We start from the raw sequence: 24,075 nt of genomic DNA, 5'->3' as shown, positions 1-24,075 counted from the left end.
ACACACACACACACACACACACACACACACACACACACACATAAAATGACTATGGATAATAGAAGGAGAATTGATGCCTTTGAGCTGTTGGTGCTGGTGAAGAGTATTGAATATACCATGGACTGCTAGGAGAACAAACAGGTTCATCCAGAGAGGTGAAGGCAAGGATTCTGAAGCTTTTTCTGATATACTTGGGACATGTTCCAAGGAGTACCAGTCCTTGGAGAGGGATGTCTTACTTGGGAAGGAGAAGAGACAGGGCAAGAGAGGAAGACGCTTGATGAGATGGATTGATTCAGTGACTGGGGTAATGGGAGTAGATGTGTCAGAGGAAATGAGATTGGCACAGGATAGAGTAGGGATTAGGGATGTTGTACATAGGGTGGCTATGAATCACAGGTGACTCAATGATACATAACAATAATAATATGTACTAATACACACACATATGTGTGAAATGGTGCATAGCTATAATGTGTGTGTTGGCGTAGCGAGTAAGGAGTTGCACTGCCAATGCAAAGGTAGGTGGTTTGAATACACTAGCTGTTCCACAGGAGAAAGATGGGAAGTTTCCTCCTGTGCATATATAGCCTGTGAATACCTATTTGAGGGTCAGCTATGAGTAGGTTCTGAGGAAAGGCAGGTGGTTAGAAAAGGATATGTTGCTTGAAAAAGTGGAGGGTCAGTAAAGGAGGAGAAGAATCTCAAATAAATGGATTGACACAGTGACTGTAATGGTAGGCTCAAGCAGGTTAGAGGTGATAGAATGGTACAACATAGGACAGAGTTCAGGTCCATTTTTCAGAGTCGCTATGAGTCATGGTACTTAACAGCAACAACAGAGTCTCCACACACTTCTGTCAAAAATCAGTTATTGCCAAATATTTCCAAATGTTACGCCTCATGCGTTCATAGAGATGTAATTTGTAAGACATTTGTTCCTATTTTTTTAAAGTGTCAGAGTAAAATTATTAAGATCATTTTCCTTTAGATCTATGTCAAGCCATAGTGAGAGATGTAAGCATCATCCTTATCACACAAAATATCGTCTAACCTAAAATTTTGTCGTTAGAGCTGATGCATTATGACATTTCAATAGAAACTGGCCTGTATAGAGCTGTAATAAAACAGCCCTAAACCCTGCTCTATCCTGTGCCCATCACATTGCCTCTGACACACCCATCCCAATTACCCCAGTCACTGAATCAATCCATCTCATAGAAGGTCTTCCCCTCCTGTGCTGTCCCTCCACTCTACCCAGCATGATGTCCCTCTCCAAGGACCGGTCTCTCCTCACAACATGTCCAAAGTATGTTAGACGGAGCCTCAGAATCCTTGCCTCCAAGGAGTAGCCTGGTTTAACCCTCTCAACAATGAATCTGTTTTCTTGGCAGTCCATATACTCTTCTCCAGCACCACAGCTCAAAGGCGTCAATTCTCCTTCTATCCTCCCTAGTTATTGTCCAACTCTCTGATTCATAACAAGTGATTGTAAAAACCATGGCCTGATCAGGCAGACCTTAGTCTCCAGAGAGACACCGTTGCTCTTGAGTACTTTAGAGAGGTCCCTAACAGCAGACTTTCCCATCGCAATACGTTTTTTGATTTCCTGGCTACTGGTGCCAAGAGTGTTGACCATGGAGCTGAGCAAACTGAAGCTGTGAACAATCTCAATCTCTTCCCCATCCATCCTGATGCTACCGATTGGTCCAGTCTTGAGAATCTTTGTCTTCTTGACATTGAGCCTCAATCCATACTGAAGGCTGCAGTAATGTTAAATAAAATGTAACTAAACATTATTTCTGAGCTCTGGCTGCCTAGTTTGTCAGGAGTTATACTGCTAACCCAAAAGTGGCATCTCCTTGGTGGCTCATATTCACCAATAGCTTCAAGAGAGCAAGAGAGACAGTCTCCTCCTGTGCCATTTGTAGCCTCAAACCTACGAGAAAGTTTGCTGTGAATTGGTACCAACTCAGTGGCAGTGAGTTAAGTGGTTTGAGTTCAAGTATCATTTCTAACAGGACTACCTTAGTTGAACAGGACATCCTTAATTAAAATTAACAAAATAAGAAGAAAAACTCTTTTCTTGAAAAGCATTTGGAAAGCAAAGACAACTCTTTTTGTGTCAATTCTTTGATAAGTAGGAACAAAAGGGAAAAATAATGTTACAGCTGTCCGAAAATGTCTGATCTTTCAAGGAAAGTATTATAACAACAGAATAACTAACAATTTCTTCAAAGGTCATCATGGTAATGTAAAAATAGGGAACATTTATCCACTGACTATTTGGTGATGTCCTTTTGAATATTAAATCTTTAAAACTTGATAACTCTAAGTTATTTTGCTTTCTTGATTGTGTAATTCTTTTATGATGTGCAAATCAGAAAATATTATTATTTGCAAAATACCATCCCCTTTCAGCACTTGAACTCAAGTAAATGTCTAGAAACTGAAACACTCATGCTTAAGAAGCCAAAGTTTAAGACTGATGAATGAAGGTTGTGTTTGTGTTGCAGTCACCACTGGGAGCTAATGATCATGGTCACAGTACTTAAAAAAGAGCTGGAATACCTGCAATTAAAAATGAATCCTTTCAAGCCATCCACTGAAGATGCTGACATTTAAAAAGGAATTCTTTCTCTTTTGTTCACAGGCTCATCTTGTAGCAGCTTTTGAAAAGAGTTTAGGGAATATGACTGGCCGGTTGCAAAGTCTCACCATGACAGCTGAACAGAAGGTATGTTCACAGTTTGCCACTGGGACTTGGTCAAAGACAATAGGCTATTGAAATAGCTATTGAAACAGTACCTAAGGTTCTATTCCTTAATAATACTGCAAATCATTCATTCCTTACTAGTCTGAATAATAAAAATTTCAGAAAACTTTTTTTCAGATTTTAATTTAAGGATTTAGGTTTCAGGCTAACACATATTTGGAAATATACATACATTCACAAATTTTTCCACTCAGTCAAGTATTTTTCTTTACAAGGAGTGAACTATTAAAAGAATACCAAATGTTAAGAATGATATTTAGTTGTATAAGAAAAGAGAATGTTCTAGGAATAATTCATCATACAGTTAGCAAAAATGTTCACAAATACACAGTCTATAAAACCAGATAGATGGAAGTCAGATAGAAAATGACAAACCCAAGAAGGAGATTATGGATAGATGCTAAAACTTTACAAAGTAAGAAGCTTTGTTTTTGTAGTGGTTATTGTTAAGTGCTATTGGGTCAGCATTGCTCATAGCAATCCAAGAACAATAGATGAGAACCCTGTTCTATCTTATGCCATAATCATCATTTCTGACACTTGAGGCCATTGCTGTAGTCAGTGTCACTTCATCTCACTGAGGGTCATCCTCTCTTGAACAAATGATAATCCTGTGTAATTTGAAAATCAACAAGGATTAGATGGTGACTGGCACAAATTTACTTTCAAATAAAGTTAAATTAAATCAAAAGTGTGTACTACCAAGCTCCTCAGGTCTTTTAATTCCTTTATATGGAGGTTCAGTGCCATAGTTTTATGCAACATCTTGTTTAATGGGCTTTTGACATAGATAGTGCTTCAGTTCTACATCTTAGTTCATTGTATAGAGTCTAGAGTTGTAAAGCTCCCAAGCAGCCTTCAAGGCACATCAGTTGGTCTCTTTTCATGCAGAGCTAGAGTAGAAGAACAGTAATCATAAACAGAAGGAGAATATGAAATGTGTGGCTAGTTACTCCATGAGCAGCCTCCTTTATTATAAATTTAGAAGAATTTATAGTTACTGACTATCATTACTAATTTTCTTATCAAGTGTCCATAAAAAGATACTGACCAAAAGGGGAGAAATGCAGAACAAAATGAAAAATTCTTTATCTAGATAATTTCTAGAGCCTTGAAATGTAGATAAGCCCCAGAAACTATTGTCTTGAGGTCGTCTTTAAAACTTGAGACAAAAATATGCCCGAATTATTCCTAAACACAAACAAGAATTCAACTTAACTAGATATAAAGGTCTACTTTGAATGTTATACCTCTTTAAGAACTATTTCTATGATATCAAATTGATAACAGTAACTAAAAAATTAGATAGGGAAGTAACTTTATGTTAATGAGGGAGGAACAATTGCCTTAAGAGGAGAAAATGGGCCTCTGGTGTACTCTCTGAAAGGAATAGGGAGTGTAAGAACAGCATAGTCCCACCACAGAGCAGAAAGTAGATAGAGAGTCCACAGCCCAAACCCGTGGTTGCCTGTAGAGTCCCATGACCAGCAAGAGGTTCTTTTATTTATTTCTGACTCACAGTTATGGTATCAACAATGGGATTTATTAGGGAAGGAGGTTGGAGAGTGGTGGGAGGAAAGAATATCACAGTATCACCCAAAATAAGTTCAAGTTTTAGCCCAACAGTTTCAAGGCACAACTCCAGGCTCTGGTTTAATTCAGTAAGCAGCTTTTCCTTCCATCATCAAAGGCAAGAAGAGCAAAGTCAATATGTGGCCATCACAAATGCAAGAAGCCTCAGGTCACACCTTGCTACCGTTTGTCTGCCTCAATGCCACAGTCTCTCACCACCAGTCTCACTCTCATCAGGGTCTTAATGCCACAAGATTGCTTGTCTCAAGTCTTGCTGCAAGTTTTTCTCTCCTCGAGTCTTGCTGCTCAGTTTGGGAAGCACTCCTTCATTATCCTAGTCCTACAACTGATGCTGATTTGCAAGACCATGTGCCTGGAGTAAAGGTAGCTAGAGACCAGAGGCAGCTAACTAATGGCTTTAGAACCCAATTTTTAGACTAACACAACAACTAAAAAAAAAAAAAAGGAAAATGATAATAATTCTACAGCTTAAAAATGTAATCAATATCACTAAATTGTGAACTCCTAGCACCTTTGGTAACTAATAACTGAAGTCCTGAATGTTTGCAAGCAGCCACTTAATATGCAATTATTGGTCTGTCTCTATTTGAAATAGAACGAAGACAAGGCGGGGGTAGCAAAGATGGATAGATAGAAACAGTCCAAGGACTAATGGACTGTGCAAACTTAACTTGTATGATCTTGAGACCAGAAGAACTAGATGATACCCTGCTGCCACTCTAAAAAAGGATCACAATCAAAGATGTTGCATAGTTAGAGTTTTGTTTCACAATTGTAAAAACTGTGGAACAAAACTATTAAAAAAAGGTAATAATAATTAAGCTTATTGGTCCAAAAGAGAGTGCTAAACCCCCTAAGATTGCAGCCCTTAGCCACACTTCAAGCCTAGAACAAAAGTATTCCCCTGTGGCCCAACTTTCAGTCAAACAATAGACAGATCTATAAAATGAACATAAAATAGGGAGGCATTCCTTAAAATACTGCACGAGACCAAAAGAGCATCATTTGTGCAAGGATAAGGCTGAGAAGACAGGAAAGCATAGCATAGACAGATTAATGGAAATGAAAATCATAAGGAGGAGATGAGAAGAGTGGCTGGATAGTTGTCATAAAACAAAATATTTATGAATGGAGAATGTTTACAAAGAAACTTTCACTCAAAACTCCATTAAAAGAAATGAAACAAAATTTTACTTTTAGAACAGTTGAATTGTACATGCTTTGTATATTCTGTGTATATATATATGCTGTGTATATTCTCAGCAACAATAAGAAGATAAATACTTTTTAGTGTTTTAAAATATAATAAGGTTTTAATGAAATACTGGAAAACAAAGAAGGAAGGAAGAATTTAATTCATAAGAACTAACAGATAAAAAAAGTCCAAGTTGACAAGACAGAGTCAGATTACTGCCCTTATAATGATCTGTAATTTACATCTTTCCTGGTTTAGGCAGCCTTCACCTCAGATGATTATCAAATTATCAAATACAGACGAAGCTTCTGAAGTTGTAGAGACATTTTTATGGGGAAAAAAACCCCACAAAACCACAAAGCTGCATATAATATAAATTACCTCAATTTTCATCTTACTTTAAAAAATATCATAGTATAAAACCTTTAGATTAGTTTAAAAATCAGTTTCTATATCCATTAGAGATGACTTCAATCTTGTCTTTAGTTTCTGTTAACTTTATCAGTAGCACTAAAAAAGTAGCATGCATTACCAAATTTGGTCAATTCATTATTTAAAAGAAAAGTTCTTAAAAATTGGATGAACTGTCCAATTAGACCACCAGTGAACAGTACACTTGTAATTGCTTGCTGTGACTAGCAATTGTATCCTGTTTTTTCTTGTCCTGCCATTCATCTTTAGTATAGATTTCTCTAGCCTGTGAAAGACAACACTATCCCTGTCAAACCTGTTCTAGAAGAGCAGTGAAAAGTGGAAGAAAAAAAAGAAAATCATTTCAGAGTCAGAAATTTTATCTCATTTTAGCAGAAAGGAGACACCTTGCAATGTGACATAACAGCCGAGTAATATAAAAATTGTGAAGTTTTTAGGATCATTGGGTAGAAATGAATACAAATGTCGGAGCTAAGGAGGTCTGGTATTGAATGCTAGCAATTTCTCTTAAGAGTTGTGTTAACACTGAACATGTTGAGGAATCTTTTCTAGACTTCAAATTCATTATTTTGTAAGTGGAGATTTTAAGAAATAACTGTTAGTAATATTTTAAGAATTAAGAGTAATAGTATGGTAATGTGACATCTAGAAGAAAGAAACTATTACACTATTTTTCTTCCTCTAGAAAAGATGAAACAAATAATTCTTCCATGGGCATGTCCAAGTATATTTATGGAAAATGGGTTAGTACTTAAACCCTGATTCTTTTAGAAAAAGAAAATTAATATTTGGGGGTTTATTCCCTTTTTGCCCTTCAATATTACCTAAATATCTTTATGTTTGCAAGAAATCTCAAAGAAGTTGGGAAATATAGAGATATGTTCATTTATTTTGCCCATGAGTAATGCCTGCATATTTGAAAGTGCATTTCTGTGATTCAAAGAGTTGTATCATTGTATTTAGTGCCCTTAAGAAAGCACTGGAAAAAAAAATGATTACGTTTTCTCAGAAGACATCATGGTATCTGCAACTGCTATTGCCATTTTCTAAGTTAATACCTTCACTTTTCGAAAAGGCGTTTAGATTTATAAAAGAAAACTCAGGGAGCTTTGGTGCTGTAATCCAAAAAAGGTGCTGTGCTGTTCACCCAAAGAGGGAACCTCCTGGCAGTTCAAATATATCAGTAACTCCACAGGAACAACCTACACAATCTTCTCCCAAGTAATTTGCAGCATCCCTAAAAGTGGCTAGAGGGGCAGCTATGAGTTAATTCCAACTCACTAGCAATGAGATAGTGAAAGAGTTTCATCAGAAAATTTGAGTAATAAATAAAATGTTTGCATATATTATCCCCACTGTGGACCTACACTTTCCTTAATTCTGCATTAATACGGTACATTTGTTACAATGTAATTGATACTACCTATTAAAATCCAGACTTTGCATTATAGTTCACTATATTACAGAGTCTATGGATATTTTTTGTGGGGTGAGAAAAATATAGTTCATTTCATCTATATCTATCATGATGATATCATACAAACTAGCTTTAATTACCTGCAAAGCCCCTGTGGTCCAACCTTACTTGAAACTAAAATATTCATCTTCTAATTTCAAGTTGTACACATACAATACTGATAGCTATTTTGCCTTATTAATCTGAGATTAATAACTTGTCTATTTCCAGTTAGATTTTGGAGTGACCTAGAAAATGAAGAACAATAAGATGTGGCATGCTTCAAATAAAAATGACAGAATCTAACAAAAAGGAGTAGAAGAATGTAGAGAGCAAGATGTCTGAGTCTAGATAATTACTTTCACAAAGCACTGAACTGAATAAAATGTCACAGAAGTTAATACACAAAGGGAGATTGTTTGGCAAGTTTAGGTCTCATTTTATGACTATAAAAGCATAATTTAGATTGAAGAGGCAAACTTTTTGGCACTGAATTCAAGGAGGAATTTACTGTAAAAGTTCTTGAATTGGGGTCAAGGGATAACATATTATAAAATTCCTGCTCAAATAGACATTTCTCTAAAAGCTTAGGGCATAGCATTTGATCATGATTCAGTCAAGACATTTCTTCAGGGAATTGAGATAAAAGTGGAATATTATTCTCTAGTAATCCAACAGTTCTGGGGAAAAAGCTTGGAGAATATCGAGCAAAGGTTTTACAAACTGTATCCTGTGAATTCATTTATTAAATTTATAACGAATGCCTACTGTATATGAAATATTGTTCTAGCAATGTAGAATACACACCCCCCACATATATTCTGTCTTATTTGTGTAGCTTACATTCTAATATGTGATAAATGGTAATGAAAAGAAAATTAAAACAAAAATTGATTCAAGGAACAATAAATACCATAGGAAAGAGTTTAAAAATAATAGGGAAAAATAGAAGGAGGATATTGGGGAAGGGTTTGGGATTACAAACCAGGAAGAAACCGATGCCAAGATAATTGTATCCTTAAGAAATAAAGCAGTCACCGAAGCTTATTCTTCTACTTCAGAGGGACTTTTAAAAAGCTATTAAAAAGAAAAAGTTCTACTTAAAAAAGTGACTTTTCAAAAAATGTTAAAATTAAAGAATGTTTTTTCAACAATTATATGGCACTCATAATGTGAGAAGTGCATAAAAATTTTACTTTTGTTCATAGACCAGAATCTTTCCCATGAATAGGGTCTTAATTTTTTTTTTAATTTTCACATGGTGATTTATGAAAATCAACACTGATTCTTTTGCCAAATTTGCCTGCCAGGCTACTGCTTTTGTATATGCTTATAGCCTGGTAAAAAAGAAAAGACAAATGATTGACTCAGAAGCCAGAAAATTATAGGTGTCATTAGGAATTTAACAGTACAGTGCCATGAACGTGATCAGAAAGAACTGTCGCACTTGGAAGCTGGTTTCAGTAGTTGGCAGAGATAGGCCTCCCTCAACAGTAGGATGATGAAGAGAACTTATTCAGGGAAAGTATATTATCCAGGAAGGAAATGCAAAAGTATATGCAGCAAAAAGGGAAATTTGGGGAAATGTTAAGAAAAAAATGAAGACTATGGAGGAAACTTGACATTGAGTTTAGAAACATGTTTTAAGAAACCTGATCTTTGACCATGAGGAACTATTTAAAGAACACTTACAGTTAACAGAATAAAATTATTTCATGAATTATCCAACTGCTGCTAGAACACTTTATCTATATAAAAGTAAATCTACAAAACAACTATATCATCTCACTCCAGTCAGAATAGCAAAATTTAACAGAACAGCAAGCAACAAATGCTGGTGAGCTTGTGGAGAAACTGGAACCCTTATTCACTGATGGTGGAAGTGTAAAATGGTGCAACCTCTGTGGTAGGTGGTGTGGCACTTTCTCAAAAAGTTGCATATAGAGATATCATTTGACCCAGCTATTTCACTACTGGGAATATATCCCAAATAGACCATAACTGCCACCCAAGCAGATATATGCACACTCATATTTATTGCAGCTTTGTTCACAATAGCAAGGAGTTAGAAACAACCTAAGTGCCCATCGGCAAACAAATGGATAGAGAAGCTGTGGTATATACACACAATGGAATACTGTGCTGCATTGAAAAACAAGGAAATCATGAAATATTATTCAAAATGGGTGACCCTGGAGGACATTATGCTGAGTGAAATATCTCAGTCACAAAAGGACAAATACTGCATTAGGTAAACACCATCAATAGCACAGATGTCAATAAATTTCTGGGAAAAGCAGAATTAATTTCAATATTTTATTTCTGGATATTTATTTTCAAGAGAAAAGAAGATTTTAAATTTTGTAAACTTGTCTTTTAATAGTAGGGCAAAAGCTAGAAAGTAAAACATGAGAAACAGAAAAAATAAAGAATTGCTCTGGTATCATGTTTTGTCCTTGATGATAAATAAATACAAATGGATTATAGTCAAGTATTTGAAGACTCATCTTTGGAAGATGCCAGACCCAAGTATTTGGGAGGTTTTGATTGATTTTTTCACGTTGACCTACAAGCAATTAAAAGTCGTCGTAAAGTTTGTTAACAACAGCAATGAAAAGCCCAAGATAAATAAAAAAACCCAACCAAAAGACCCCCCACAACTTCTTAAGGAGGATTATGTTAGATAGAGATGACACTATCTATGTTTGATATGTCTGTTCTATTTATCTATGTTTGATATGTCCTATTTTTTTAATAGCAGTGTTATGCAGTATTTGTCCTTTTGTTCCCTGAGAGATTTCTCCAGGCTCTTGTATGTTGTATGTTTTATAAGTTCATTGTTTTTAAATGCTGCATAATATTCCATTGTGTGATTATGCCATAATATTTTTATCCATTTGTTTGTTGATGGGCACTTGGGTTGCTTCCATGTCTTTGCTATTGTGAATAATGCAGCAATAAATGTTGATGAGCAAACATCTGTTTGAGTTGTGACTCTGGTTTCTTTAGGGTATATTACCAGTAGTAGAATTCCTAGGTCAAATGGTATTTCTATTGCCAGCTTTTTGAGAATGCACCAGACTGTCTTCCATAGTGCCTGTACCATTTTACCTCCTCCCATGTAATAAAAAAGAGTAAGGGTTCCAATCTCTCCACAACCTCATTAACATTTGTTGTTTACTGCCCAGTGGAACTTTGCTATTGTTGCTGACAGGAGATGATATCTCAAAATTGTTTTTATGTGTTTGATGTTGATTCTAAATAAATCCATTTATTATTTTTTAAAAGTAACTGAGATTAAATTAGTCACAGTACATTTCCATGTTTGAGTCCATTTAAAAAAAAAGAGTTATTGTTAATGATTTTTCCCTTTTTCATATATTATATTGAGTGAGGATAAACTGTTTCTCATAGAGTAGAGAACCCAAGCATGTTTCTTTAGCTTTTATGCCAAAGATGCTAAAGAAAATGATTAATTATAAATATATACCCAAGGAATATTCCCTCCAAAAGCCTAAAAAAGATATGATTGTTAGGATTGTCATTACTACTAAAAAAACAAAAAATAAAAATACTTGTTTTATTGACCTCTTCTAATGGAACCGTGGAATAGCTCTCCAGTTCCCTTTTATGGGTTTTTTATATTACAGCGAGATTTTGGTGAACTTTTTACACAGCACTGTAGCTTCTCATTCAGAAATTTCTACAGAAACTGTTCAGTGATATTGGTTATATTCTTTACAATGTGTGAACATTCTCATTATTTCAATTCTGGTAGTTACAATTCCTTTCTCTTTTGTTAGTATTTTTTTGAGGTAGAAGTTGTTTCTCTTTCTCATAATGCCTTAGTTCTGGTGAAATAACTCAGCAGAAATTATAAAATAGCAACTCTAAGGTGTTTCCCTTGAGACATTTCTTTAAATCATCCTAAATTCATAAGAAAATACATTTTTTTTTAAAAAAAAGTAAATAGACAAACTACTTTTTCCCTAATAATGTCTAACTTAAGGATGGTATTTATAATGATGTACTATTTTTGTAGCACAGTGGTTCAAGCATTTGACTTCTAACCAAAACGGCAGCAGTTCAGAGCCTTAAGTGATTTTGTGGGGAAAAAATGTTGCAGTCTTCTTCCGTAGATCACAGTCTCGAAAAACCTATGGGGCAGTCCTACTCTATCCTGTAAGGTTACCATGAGTCAGAATCCACTAAATGGCAATGGGTTTGGTCTGGGTTTACATATATCATGTATGTTTCTAATCACATAAATTAGTATGCTGCTTTGGCCTGGTGAGATTGATTCTCCATAGCAGAAGATGTTTTATTGGAGGGAAACTATTGAGATCTATGTACAACAGGCAAATGTTGTTGAAATAACAAGTTGTTATTTCATTTAATAAGATGGCATTTAATGGTGCTAAGTTAGTGATACATTCTTGGTATTACACTTGAATACTAGAACCAAATGCCCAAATGCAAAAGGAGACAAAATAAAGTATCATTCATTTATTAAAACTCGGGATTTCCAATTGCCGATACAATTGTAAACACAGTAGTTGCACCAGTGTAGAATTCATACCTAATTCTCTCTTGCAATCTTGGTAGTGTTTAGTAAGCATATTGTCTAGGAAAGTGGTGTGACATTTTACTTACTGTGTACTAGTTAGCTCATACCACCCTCTGAAAGAATAAAGGTCATTTAGATTATACTTATAAAATAATAACCAAGAAGTTAGGGAAAAGGGGTTCTTTAGCTAAGTGAGAAGTTGTTACATAAAACCTGATGAAATCATGTAAGCATAGAGGTCTCCCAGGATGTTAGCACTCTATAAAACCAAACCAATTTGACAGTGAATTATAGGCAAAGGTATTTTCTTTTTCTCTCAAGGTATTGAAGTTTCCAAACTCTGTTTGTTCCGCAGGAGTCTGAACTTATAGAATTAAGAGAAACCATTGAAATGCTGAAGGCCCAGAACTCCGCTGCTCAGGCAGCCATCCAGGGAGCACTGAACGGCCCAGACCACCCTCCCAAAGGTACATTCAGAAATACTGCCATCTTTCGTGGATGCTTACTGTTGACTATTTGATTCCTTAATTACAGCAGGTCACTTTTAATCAGCAGTGCTGCTTTTTAAAATGTCATTTGGTATTAATGCAGGCAGAATACCTGAATTTGAGAACAATAACTTTTATGAGAAATAATTTTAAATTGAGCCTCTAGAATTTGCTTTTATGATTGTACATATTTCTCTAACTTGCTTTGCCAAAGTTAGTATTACAGAAATGATGGGTAATAGATACATATCTGATACAGCAAAGCAAACCCAGATCTGTGCACAAAAATAAAATAGTACTGAGGGGTGAAATTGGGGAGTAACTTTCTCAGAGGTAGGGAACAATAAAGAGGTATTTTTCTACTGTTGTTGATGTTGTTGAGTACCATCGAGTCAGAACTGATCCATAGCTGAACCTCCAGTGGATTTTCAGGGGCAGTTAATTGCCTGGCAGGAGATTGCCCATCCTTTTCCTGAGGGGCAACTGGGGAATTCGAACTGAGTGAGTTAGGGATTGCAGTGCAGCTTCTTGCCACTAGACCACCAGAGATCCCTATATTTCTACTACAGAATTTAAAAGCCGTAAAACTGGTGATTAAACATGTTTGTGCTTTTTATTCCTGCCAAACTCCAGTAATATTGCCAAACTCCAGTAACTCTAAGCAATGAAAAAGAAATCCACATTTCTTCCAACTCCTATTTCTTAACTGGCCCAAAAGAAATGCTTTTGACAAAAGAGTATCATATTATTTTTCTTCATATACATTCCATTTATACATACCCTGACTTATGTCAGTAACATGGAATATGCTTAAATCTTCCAGTTTAAAAATATTCCTACTTAAATCTTCAGTGTCCTACCAGGTCTCTTCCTATTTCCAGATGAATCCTATAAAAACTGATTATGAAATTTTGCAATATCTTCCGCATCAAGGCTTTTTACCCTACTAGAGTCTGAATTATATTCCCACAACTCTATCAGGTTGTTGGCAGTCAATAAAAGCAGTGCTCTGTGAAAGTCATTCTCTCTCCCCTTTTCTGCTGACAGCATGCTACAAGGTTTTGGTTCACCCCTGTCTTTCCAGCGGTCCTTGACCCATTCTCTCTTCTACTCTAAGTCTTTTGTGTGGCCTGCCTTTCACTAGCTATGTTGTTGTTATGTGCTATCAAGTTGATTTTGACTCATCGTGATCCTATGCGCAATAGCTCTGTACCCTGCTCTATCCTAAGTCAATCTCAGTGTCTCTGACACACCTTCTCTCATTATCCCAGTTATTGTTTCAACTCGTCTCATCTCAGATCTTCCTCTCCTGCACTGCCCCTTCACTCTTCCAAGCATAGTATCCTTCTCCAAAGATTGGTCTCTCCTGGCCACATGCCCAAAGTATATGAGATGCAGTGTCAAAATCTCTGCCTCTGAGGAGTGGCCTGGTTTCATCTTCTCCCGGACAGACCTATTCATTCTCTTGGCAGTGTGGCGTATGTTCAAAGCTCTTCTCCAATAGCACAACTCCAAGACATCAATTGTTTTTCTCTCATCCTGGTCATTTCTAGCTCTCTGATGCATAACAAGTAATTGAGAAGACTCTTCCCTGGATCAGGTACACCTTAGTCTCTAGACTGACATCCCTACCCTTCATCACGCTGGAGAGGACCCTGACAACAGATTTCACTAATTCAATTCATCTTTCGATTTTCTGACTACTGTTTTCAAGAGTGTTGATTGTAAGACAATTAATAAACCATTTTTACTTGTAAAAAGAAATTATTCTCACCAGAATCAGTAATTACTGACAATAATTATGACACTAGACCTAAAGTCTCTCCTACTTGAACCATTCTTACCTTTGAAAGTTTATAACATCACACAAACAGAATTTTCTTCTGCCCTGTTAAATTATCTTTCTAAGTTCATTATTTTTTATTTACTTATTAATTAGTGATGTGCCTTAGGAGTTTGTATGACCTAAGTTCTCTTCAATTGCAATTCCATATAGTTCTATACACTTATATAAAATTCTATACAGACTCATCTCAGACCTTATCACAAGCTATCACTCACATGCTTATAGCGATCAAATCCTATATGGAGGCCATGATCATATATAGCTTATAGATCTCTATATACAGCTATCAAATAGAGGGTTCCATTTGGCTGTTTTGAATGTCAGTTTGGCACCTTGAATTCACATCTCCAGACTTTAGCTTGGCTTCTGCCGGCTCAGATTTGTGTCTCCTATACTAGTCCTTGCCTCAATAGCAACCTTATCCTTCAACATAGCCATAAATTCAGGTATATCTTAGAAATTTCTTGAATCCTCCTATCTCATTTCAATAATAAATCATGTGACTGATTCTTGCCCTTAAATGTATCTTGTATCTATTCACTGTTCTGTTTCTATTATTGCTTTTTCTTATCTCGCCAATGACCTATGATCATACCCTCCTAAATTATTTTCCTGCTATCTTTCTAACCCCTCGTTGATATCATTCTTCACACACAAACTAGAGAAATACCTCATAAACATCTATCTCTAGGTATACTGTTGCTTTTGGAATGAATCACAGATATCAGACAATGACAAACTTTCTTCATCAACCTGTTTATTTAACAAATATTTATTGATTACCAGTCACTCCTCTAAATCTTATCTGTTGCTCTTCAGTCACATTCAGTATAACATATTTCAACTACTCTGAACTCCTTTCTATTTTCTGGAAATTCTTTCTGTGTTCTCTTTTATTGATATAATTTTACTTGGAAAAATGGCTGGACATAGTGACTGCAACATGGGGCTTTGTTAAGCACAGGAGAGATTTGAGAATGGTGGATTCTGCTTGAACAGAAGATTGCTCTGAGTTACATCCTACTTTATGGCACCTAACCACTACCACCACTAGCACTAGCAAAACAACCATCACCAGCACCATGACCACCACAACCATGACCACCAGCATACCACCATCACCACCACAACAACTTGAACAGCTGTGTTCTGTGTATAAAAACCTTTTCAGAATCTGCAGGAATCTTCTTAAATATGTCTCTTTGACTCCTAATTGAAATGAAATGGTCTGTTACATGTCTCTAGGAATAACTGTTGTTCCTTTATCAGAATTTTTATGTTGTTGCTCTCATTTATGCCTTTCTCAATTGACAGATTATTTTCTTTAAAAATTAAATTTCAGAAAAAAACTATTATATAAAGTGAGATATACTTAAATGGAAGGACAAACTAGCTCTCTAGGGGCTACTTCTGTTAAGAATTTTTCAACTTCCAGTGCGGGGGAGTTGATTTATATGCTGCATGGAAAATTACTGCATATTTAAAGCTTATCTTGGAGTTATAATAAAGCAGCTTATGTTCTAAATCTTCATGTCGTAAATAGGTCCAGGAGGGATTTTAAGAAGCTTAATCCGTTCTTTAACACAGCACAAGCCACTGAAGTGAAACTTTCTGGAATGATTTCTTTTATCTTAGGCAACAGGTAGCTTAATGTATCTATAGGAATTGAAAACCAGAATATCTTTTGCTCAAAAATATGGGCAGGAGTACCTCAAACAGGCAAATATTACCAGTAAATGTTCAGATTGGTCAAGAAAATTGAAAAATAATATGCCAAGATTTAAAAGTAATAAAAACAGCTAGTTATATATAGAGTTAAATGCATATGACATAATTAGATTGTGTTTCTATAATATTAAAACCCATTTAATTCAGTGAACCCAAATAATTCCTATTACATTGATCACAGAACAGTAAGTTGGTCTAATTATATATCTTTGCAGAGTTCTAAGGAGATTTTATAACTTATACATTCATAATCTAAGATGATTTTAAAATACAATTTTTAGGAGCATTGAAAATTTTTCTCCGGTTAATTTTTAGTGTAGTAGTCTAAGTTAAGGGATCTCTGGTAGCATAAATGTATAGAAATTGTCCTACTAATATAAAGACTGTGTGTATCTGATTGTTTCAATCCACTAGTGATTCACCTGTGATTCACAGCCTCAGAAACCCAGTAAACCCTCTGGAGTCTATTCAATTCTGATTTAACAGCAATGAGAGACAGTGGGATCTTAAGATATATATATATATTTTTTTTTTTTTTCAAACAAAGAGGCAAATTTTTACAGTCAGATCTAAACCTGGCCAAATAACTTATCAATTTTTTTCATCAAAACCAGTTGTTGTCAAGTCAATGTCAACTCATGGCAACCCACTGTGTGCCAGAGACCAACTGTGCTCCATAGAATTTTTGATAGCTGATTTTTTTTTCTAATTAGATAGCGGGTCCTTCTTTCAAGTCACCTCTAGGAAAACGAAAACTTCTAACCTTTCTTTAGCAGCCGAGAGCACTAACCATGTAGACTGTTTAGAGACCTCTATTTATTTATGTTCCTTTTTCTTTATAGTTATGCATCACAATAATGAATATATAATATATTTATATACAAGATATAATATGTATATATTATAATACATATTCTATATAATGTATATTATATATATAATAGCTTATCTATAATAGCAGTCTATGATAGAAAATACATTTATTTCTTGATTTAAAAGCATTATTTAAGCACCTACAATGTACTACAGAATATATTAGGTCTTTAAATAAAAAAGATTAAAAAGGATCATCTCAATACTCAAGAGACCCACAGTCTAATGAAATACAACAAACTAATGACCCCCAATGTAATGAAACACAACACAAGCCAATCTTAACCTGCATTGTAAACTATAATTATTATAATACTGAAAGAATAAGGTAAAATAGTCCTTTCAGAAGTGCTATTGCTTTTGAAACTACTTGTGTATGTAAATGTGGATTTTTTCCTCCATGAATATATACCAAGTATGATTCAACAACAAATATATTAAGTTGATATCAATAGTAAATGTTCGGGTTTAAAATAATTTTTTGTTGGGGGAGCTCAGGTGGCCTAGTGGCAAGAAGCTGCAACTACAGTCCCAGAGGTGCACGGTTCGAATCCACCAGATGCTCTGTGGGGGAAGGAGGGACAATCTCCTCCTGTACCAGTCAGATCTGATTTGACAGTACACGCGCACACACACACACAAAAAATAATAATTTTTTGTTGTTGTCATGTGGCATTGAGATGCCCGTGACTCATGGTAGCCATATTCACAGCTCTCAGCCCTGCTCTATCCTGATCCAATCTCACTGTCCCCAACATACCTACGATTATTACTCCTGTTACTGAGACTGTCCTTGAACCCCAAGGATCTTCCTCTCTTGCTTTGTCCCTCTATCCTCCCAAGCCTTCTCCAAGGTCTGGTCCCTCCTGGGAACATGCCCAAAGTATGTCAACCAGCTTTCATAGTCCTTTCCTCCAAGGAGCAACTAGATTTCACCCTCTCTAGGACCAACCTGCTTGTTTCTCTTGGGAGTCCATGGTATGTTAAATACTCTTCTCAAGCACCACAACTCAAATACATTGATTATTCTTCCGGGATTCTTAGTCATTGTCTGGCTCTCAGATGTGTGGCAAGTAATTGAAAGACCATGGCCTAGCTCAGGCACACCTTGGTCTTTAAACTGACATCATTGCTCTTTAGCACTCTTGAGAGGTTCTTGACAGTTGACTTTTCCAAAGCAACTTATCTGTTGATTCCCTGACTGCTGGTGTCAAGAGTATTGATTGTGAAACTGAGAAAGCTGAAATGGTTATCAATCTCAATTTTTTTCTCTACCTATTTGTGTTGCCAATTTGCCCAGCAGTGAGACTCTGTCTTCTTGATGTTGCGCTTCAGTCAATATTTGAAACTTCAGTCCTTGACCTCATGCAGCAAACTCTTCAGGTCCTCGTCTGTTTCAGCAAGCAAAGATGTGTCAAGAGTATTGATTGTGAAACTGAGAAAGCTGAAATTGTTAACAATCTTAATCTCTTAACCATCTATCATGATGCTGCCAATTGGCCCAGTGGTGAGAATCTCTGTCTTCTTGATGTTGCGCTTCAGTCAATATTTGAAACTTCAGTCCTTGACCTCATGCAGCAAACTCTTCAGGTCCTCGTCTGTTTCAGCAAGCAAAGATGTGTCATCTATGCATAACACAGATTGTTGATGAGTCTTCCTCCAATCCTGATGCCACAATCCTCCTCATAAAAATCCAGCCTCCTGAATGATTTGTTCTACATAGAGATTGTAAAACTATGGAAACAGGACACATCCCTGCTTCCTTACCTGATTCTGAACCATATAGTGTTTTCTTTCTGTATTCTAAGGACTGCTTCCTGGTCCAAGTGTAAGTTTCACATGAACACAATCAAGTATTCTGGGATTCCCTTTCTTCTCAATGTTAGCTACAGTTTATTGTGATCCATACAGTCAAATGCTTCTGCATAGTCTATGAAAGACAGACGTTCTCCTGGCACTCTGCTTTCAACAAAGATCCATCTGACATTGGCTATAATGTCCCTAGTGCCACAGCCTCTTTCTGTATCCAGCTTATATTTCTGCTGGTTCTTTGTTGATGTACTGTTCCAGTAGTTTTTGGATAATCTTCAGCAAGATTTTGCTAGAATGTTATATTAGTGGTATTGCTGTTTTTGTGTACCGTAGAGTCAGAACTGACCCATAGATGACCCTCCAGTGGGTTTTCAGAGGCAGTTACTTGTATGAGAGGAGATTGACCATCTTTCTCCTGAGGAGCAGCTGGTGGCCTCGAACCACATGCTTTCAGGATTGCAGTGCAGCTTCTTGTCATTAGTCTACCAGAGCTGCCTTATTAGTTATAATGTTCTATAATTTCCACACTCTGCTGGATTACCTTTTTTTTTTTTTTGAGAATGAGAATATAGATCTCTTCCAGTAAATTGGTTAGGTGATTGTTCTGATTTCTTGTCACAGCTGGGTGAACACATCCAGGGTGGCATCTGTTTGTTGAAGTATGTCAATCGGTATTCAATCAATTTCTGGGACCTTGTTTTTTGCCAGTTCCTCCTGAGCAGCTTGAACTTCCTCCTTTATCACCATTGCCTCTTGATCATATGTTGTCTCATTAAATTTTTCTGTGTCAGCCAACTTTTTTTGGTACAGTACCTCTTAGTCCTTCCATCTTCTTATGATGCTTCTTCAGTCATTCAGTATTCCTCCCAAAGCATCCTTATGTACTGCAACTTGAGACTTGAATTCGTCCTTCAGTTTCTTCAGCTTAAGAAATGCTTTGTGAGTTTGTTCTTTCTTATTATATGACTCCAGCTCTTTGTGCATTCAGTATAGTCTTGAATTGCGCTTTGAAATCTTCTGTTCAGCTCCTTAATTTGTTTCCTTTCTTCTGACTGTCAACATTCTAGTGTAATATTTACACTCTCTTTTGATGTCCATCTTAGGTGTTTTCCCCCCTCTTCTGTCTTTGTAATTACCTTTTGCATTTTCATCAGTGATATTCTTGATATCCTCCCACAACTTATCTGATCTTGGTTCATTAGTGTTCAAAGCCTCCAACCTGTTCTTGAAATAGTTTTTAAATTCAGGTGAGATAGACTCAAGGTCGAATTTTGTGGACTTGTTTTGATTTTCTTTAGTTCAACCTTTATTTTGCATATGAGTAGTTGATGGCTTGTCGTACAGTGAAGCACCTGGCCAAGTTTTCACAGCTGATGTTGGGCTTCTCCAATGATTCTTTCCACAGATAATAATCAATCTGATTCCTATGCAGACCATCAGGTGAGGTCCATATGTATATTTGTTGTTTCTTATATAAGGTATTTATAAGTAATAAATAATTGATTGTACAAAATTCTATCTCCAGCCTCATTTCTGTCACTCAGTCCTTACTTTCTGAATACTGATCCTTCTTCCTAGTTCCCAAGTTTTGCATTCCAGTCATCCATTATTATTATTAACAGATCTTGGTTGCTTGTTTGATTGATTTCTGACTGCAAAAGGTGGTAGAAGTCATCTGTTCTTCCTCTTTTGTTCTGTTTGTTTTAGTGCATATATTTGAAAGATAGGGTATTAACACATTTTCCTTGTATGCGTATTGATATTATCTTGATCCTTACAACATGGTATTTCAAGATAGATCTACAAATGGTCTTTTTTACTATGAATGTGATCACTATTGTTCCTTATTAATATAACTTATTGAAAGACATATATAGGAAGAAAATAATGAGTTTATTCTTCAAATACTTACTAATTGTCTATAACGTGCCATTAACTGAGTGTTAACATGTTGATTTTGACACATAGTAACCATAGAGAACATAGTAGAACTGGCCCATAGTAGACCACTTCATCTTTCTCCTGTAAAAAAAGTTGGTGAATTTGAACCACTGACCTTTAAGCTATCATCTGAATGCTTAACCACTATGCTACCAGGGAGATAGAAAATTAATATACAGAGAGATCAAGAAATATATTTATATATATTTTATACACACACACACACACACACACACACACACGGTATGCATGGGCATGTTAGTGAGTTTACAATACAGGGTACGCTTGTGGCTTAGTTCATCGGAGTTGTGCTGCTAACTCTAAGACTGTGCCTCTCTGCAAGTTGAAATCCATACGTACTTCCATGGGAGAACAATGGGCATTCTTCTCTTGTGCAATTTATAGACTCAGCATTCCGATGGAGGGGCTGCTAAGAGTCAGTTGTGACTTCAATGTAATTCATCACCTTAACAAAACAAAGAACAAAAACCACATGATCCTATCAATTGATGCAGAAAAGGCCTTTGACAGAATCCAACTCCCTTTCCTGATTAAAACACTCAACAAAATAGGATTAGAGGGGAATTACTTCAACATAGTAAAAAGTATATATGCAAACCCAAGAGCCAACATTATTCTCAATGGTGAGAGATTAAAGACATTCCCCTTAAGAACAGAAACTAGGAAAAGATGCTCCCTATCACCTCTCCTATTCAATATTGTATTGGAAGTTATAGCTATAGCAATAAAACAAGAGAAGGAAATAAGAGGTATCCAAATTGGCAAAGAGGAGGTAAAATTTTATGTAGATGTTATGAAAGTATACATATAAAACCCTCAAGATTCAGGAAGAAAATTACTGGACATAGTTGGCCAATTCAGCAAAATGGCAGGATACAAGTTAAACATACACAATCAATTTGATTTCTCAACAGTGACAAAGAGAATATAGCGCTGGAGCTAAGAAAAACAATACCCTTCACAATAGCTAATCAAAAGATTAAATACTTGGGAGTAAATATAACCAAAGGCACCAAAGATCTATTCAAAGAAAATTACAAAACATTACTACAAGAAACAAAAAGAGACCTGGAGAAATGGGAGAATATCCCTTGCTCATGGACAGGAAGACTCAATATTGTGTAAATGACAATCCTACTAAAGATAATTTACATGTTCAATGCAATTCCAATACAAATACCAATCCCATTCTTCAACGAGATGGAAAAGGCAATCTCCAATTTCATTTGGAATGGAAAGAGGTTTTGAATAAGCAAAGCACTCTTTAAAAGGAGATACAAGGTAGAAGGCATCTCACTCCCCAATTTCAAAAAAATCCTACTACACTGCCATGGTGGTCAAGACAGTGTGATACTGATGCAATGGCAGACACATAGATAAATGGAATAGAATCGAGAACCCAGATATCAGCCCATGTATTTAGGGTCAATTGATTTTTTACAAGGAGATGAAATCAGTTAAGTGGGGAAAAGACCGTATTTAACAAATGGTGTTGGCAAAATTGGAAAACTATCCTCAGAAAACTCAAGCAAGATCCACACCTCACTCCATAAACAAAAACCAACTCAAAGTGGATCAAGGTTCTAGGACTAAAACCAAGGAATATAAACTTCATTAAAGAAAATCTTGGAAGAACTCTAGAAGTTCTCATCCACAAAATAAAGAGTCTTCCAAGCATCCTGGAAAAAACCTACAACCACTAGAGGATAAAATAGATGAATGGGGCCATCTAAGAATCATATCCCTATGCACATCCAAAAATTTCTCCAATAGGGTAAAAAAGGGAAACTACAGACTGGGAAAAAGAATATTTGGTTATGACATGTCAGATAAGGGACTTATATCTAGAATTTATAAAATACTCGAGCACCACAACAAGATAAAAGTGAACATTCCAATTGAAATATGGGCACGGGATATGAACAGACACTTCACCAAAGAAGACATTCAGATGGTGAATAAACACATGAAGAAATATTAAAAAATCCCTAGCTCTAAGAAAGATACAAATCAAAACAACTATGAGATTTCATCTCACGCCAGTCATAATAGTAAAATTTAACAGAACAGCAAATATCAAATGCTGGCAAAGTTGTAGAGAACCTGGAACTCTTATTCACTGTGAGTGCATCCACTATGGAAGGCAGTATGGTACTTTCTCAAAAAGTTGGAAACAGAAATACCATTTGATCCAGCCATTCCACTATTGGGAATATACCTCAAAGAGACCATAACTGCCACCCAAGCAGATATATGCACACCCATGTTTATTGTGGCTTTGTTCATAATAACAAAGAATTGGAAACAACTCAAGTGCCCATCAACAAATTAATGGATAGAGAAGCTGTGGTATATTCACACAATGGAATACTACGCTTCACTGAAAACAAGGAACTTATGAATTATGATACAAAATGGTTTACCCTGGAGAATGTTATGCTGAGTGAAATATCTCAGTAACAGAGCAACAAATGCTGCATAATGCCACTGTTGTAATATAAGACTGACATTGGGGTTTGGGAGAGACTGAGAAAAGAGGGAATAAAGAATGTATACTGCATTAAAACAGATGAGGGATAGAGCTGTTTAAAAGGGATACATGATTAGGTATTATTGTCATGACAGGAGTCCAGAATAAAGGCTGCATAGTGGAGTGGATGGCAGAGGGGGGAAGGGATTCTATAACAATGAAAGAATTTTTCTTTTACTTTTCAAAGAGAAGAGCAAACTGGGGTTGGAGAGGGATGGGGTGGGAAGATGGAAAAGTGAAACAATGAATGAATGGAAATTAAAAAGAAAAAGACTAAAAAAAAAAAGTCAGTTGTGACTTGACACCTGAGGTGAAAGTTATAAAAGTATATGACATGCTGATGCACATACCATGTCTACTCATTAATTATGTTTTGAGTATAACCAGTTATTGTTTCATCATCATGACTCACATTACTAATAATAAATCAGTCAAGTGGAAAGGCTTTTATATTATTATTTCTAAGACATCGCTTTGAACACTATGTATTATTTTCTTATACCTTACAGGGTTGGTAGGTATTTTTGTGTGGTTCATCTCCATTGATGAATATTATTTATAGTAAGACAAATCACTAGAAAACAAACTTAACTTAAAAAATTTTTTTATTATTAAATTTTATTTGTTTTAATGAACATTTACAGAGATTTTGGGTTTTCATTCATTAATTGTTGCACTGTTTTCTCCACCCTCCTCCCCAGTTCGTTCTTCTTTCCCCCCACCCATGTCTGTTTTAATTGTCCAATTGCCACAGTGCTTGTCAAAGCCAGTTCTGATTAATCTCCTTTGTCAGTGTGTCCCTTGCCATTCCCTATCA

General features: G+C 35.9%; 1 protein-coding gene across 3 annotated transcripts in view; it reads left to right on the top strand.

Annotated features, from left to right (window-relative positions):
• The window catches only part of NAV3 (neuron navigator 3), a 540,923-nt gene that overhangs the window by 446,289 nt on the left and 70,559 nt on the right, over positions 1-24,075 (top strand). For all 3 annotated transcript variants that reach the window (XM_006882551.1, XM_006882553.1, XM_006882552.1), the window contains exons 23-24: positions 2,654-2,737; positions 12,375-12,486. In XM_006882551.1, coding sequence (XP_006882613.1) covers positions 2,654-2,737; positions 12,375-12,486 — 196 coding nt within the window. The remainder of the gene's footprint in view (positions 1-2,653; positions 2,738-12,374; positions 12,487-24,075) is intronic.

This window comes from Elephantulus edwardii, unplaced genomic scaffold, assembly GCF_000299155.1.
Source record: "Elephantulus edwardii isolate Elephantulus edwardi_28Jun2011 unplaced genomic scaffold, EleEdw1.0 scaffold00021, whole genome shotgun sequence".
NCBI lineage: Eukaryota > Metazoa > Chordata > Mammalia > Macroscelidea > Macroscelididae > Elephantulus > Elephantulus edwardii.
This window is presented reverse-complemented; position numbering and strand designations above follow the sequence as displayed.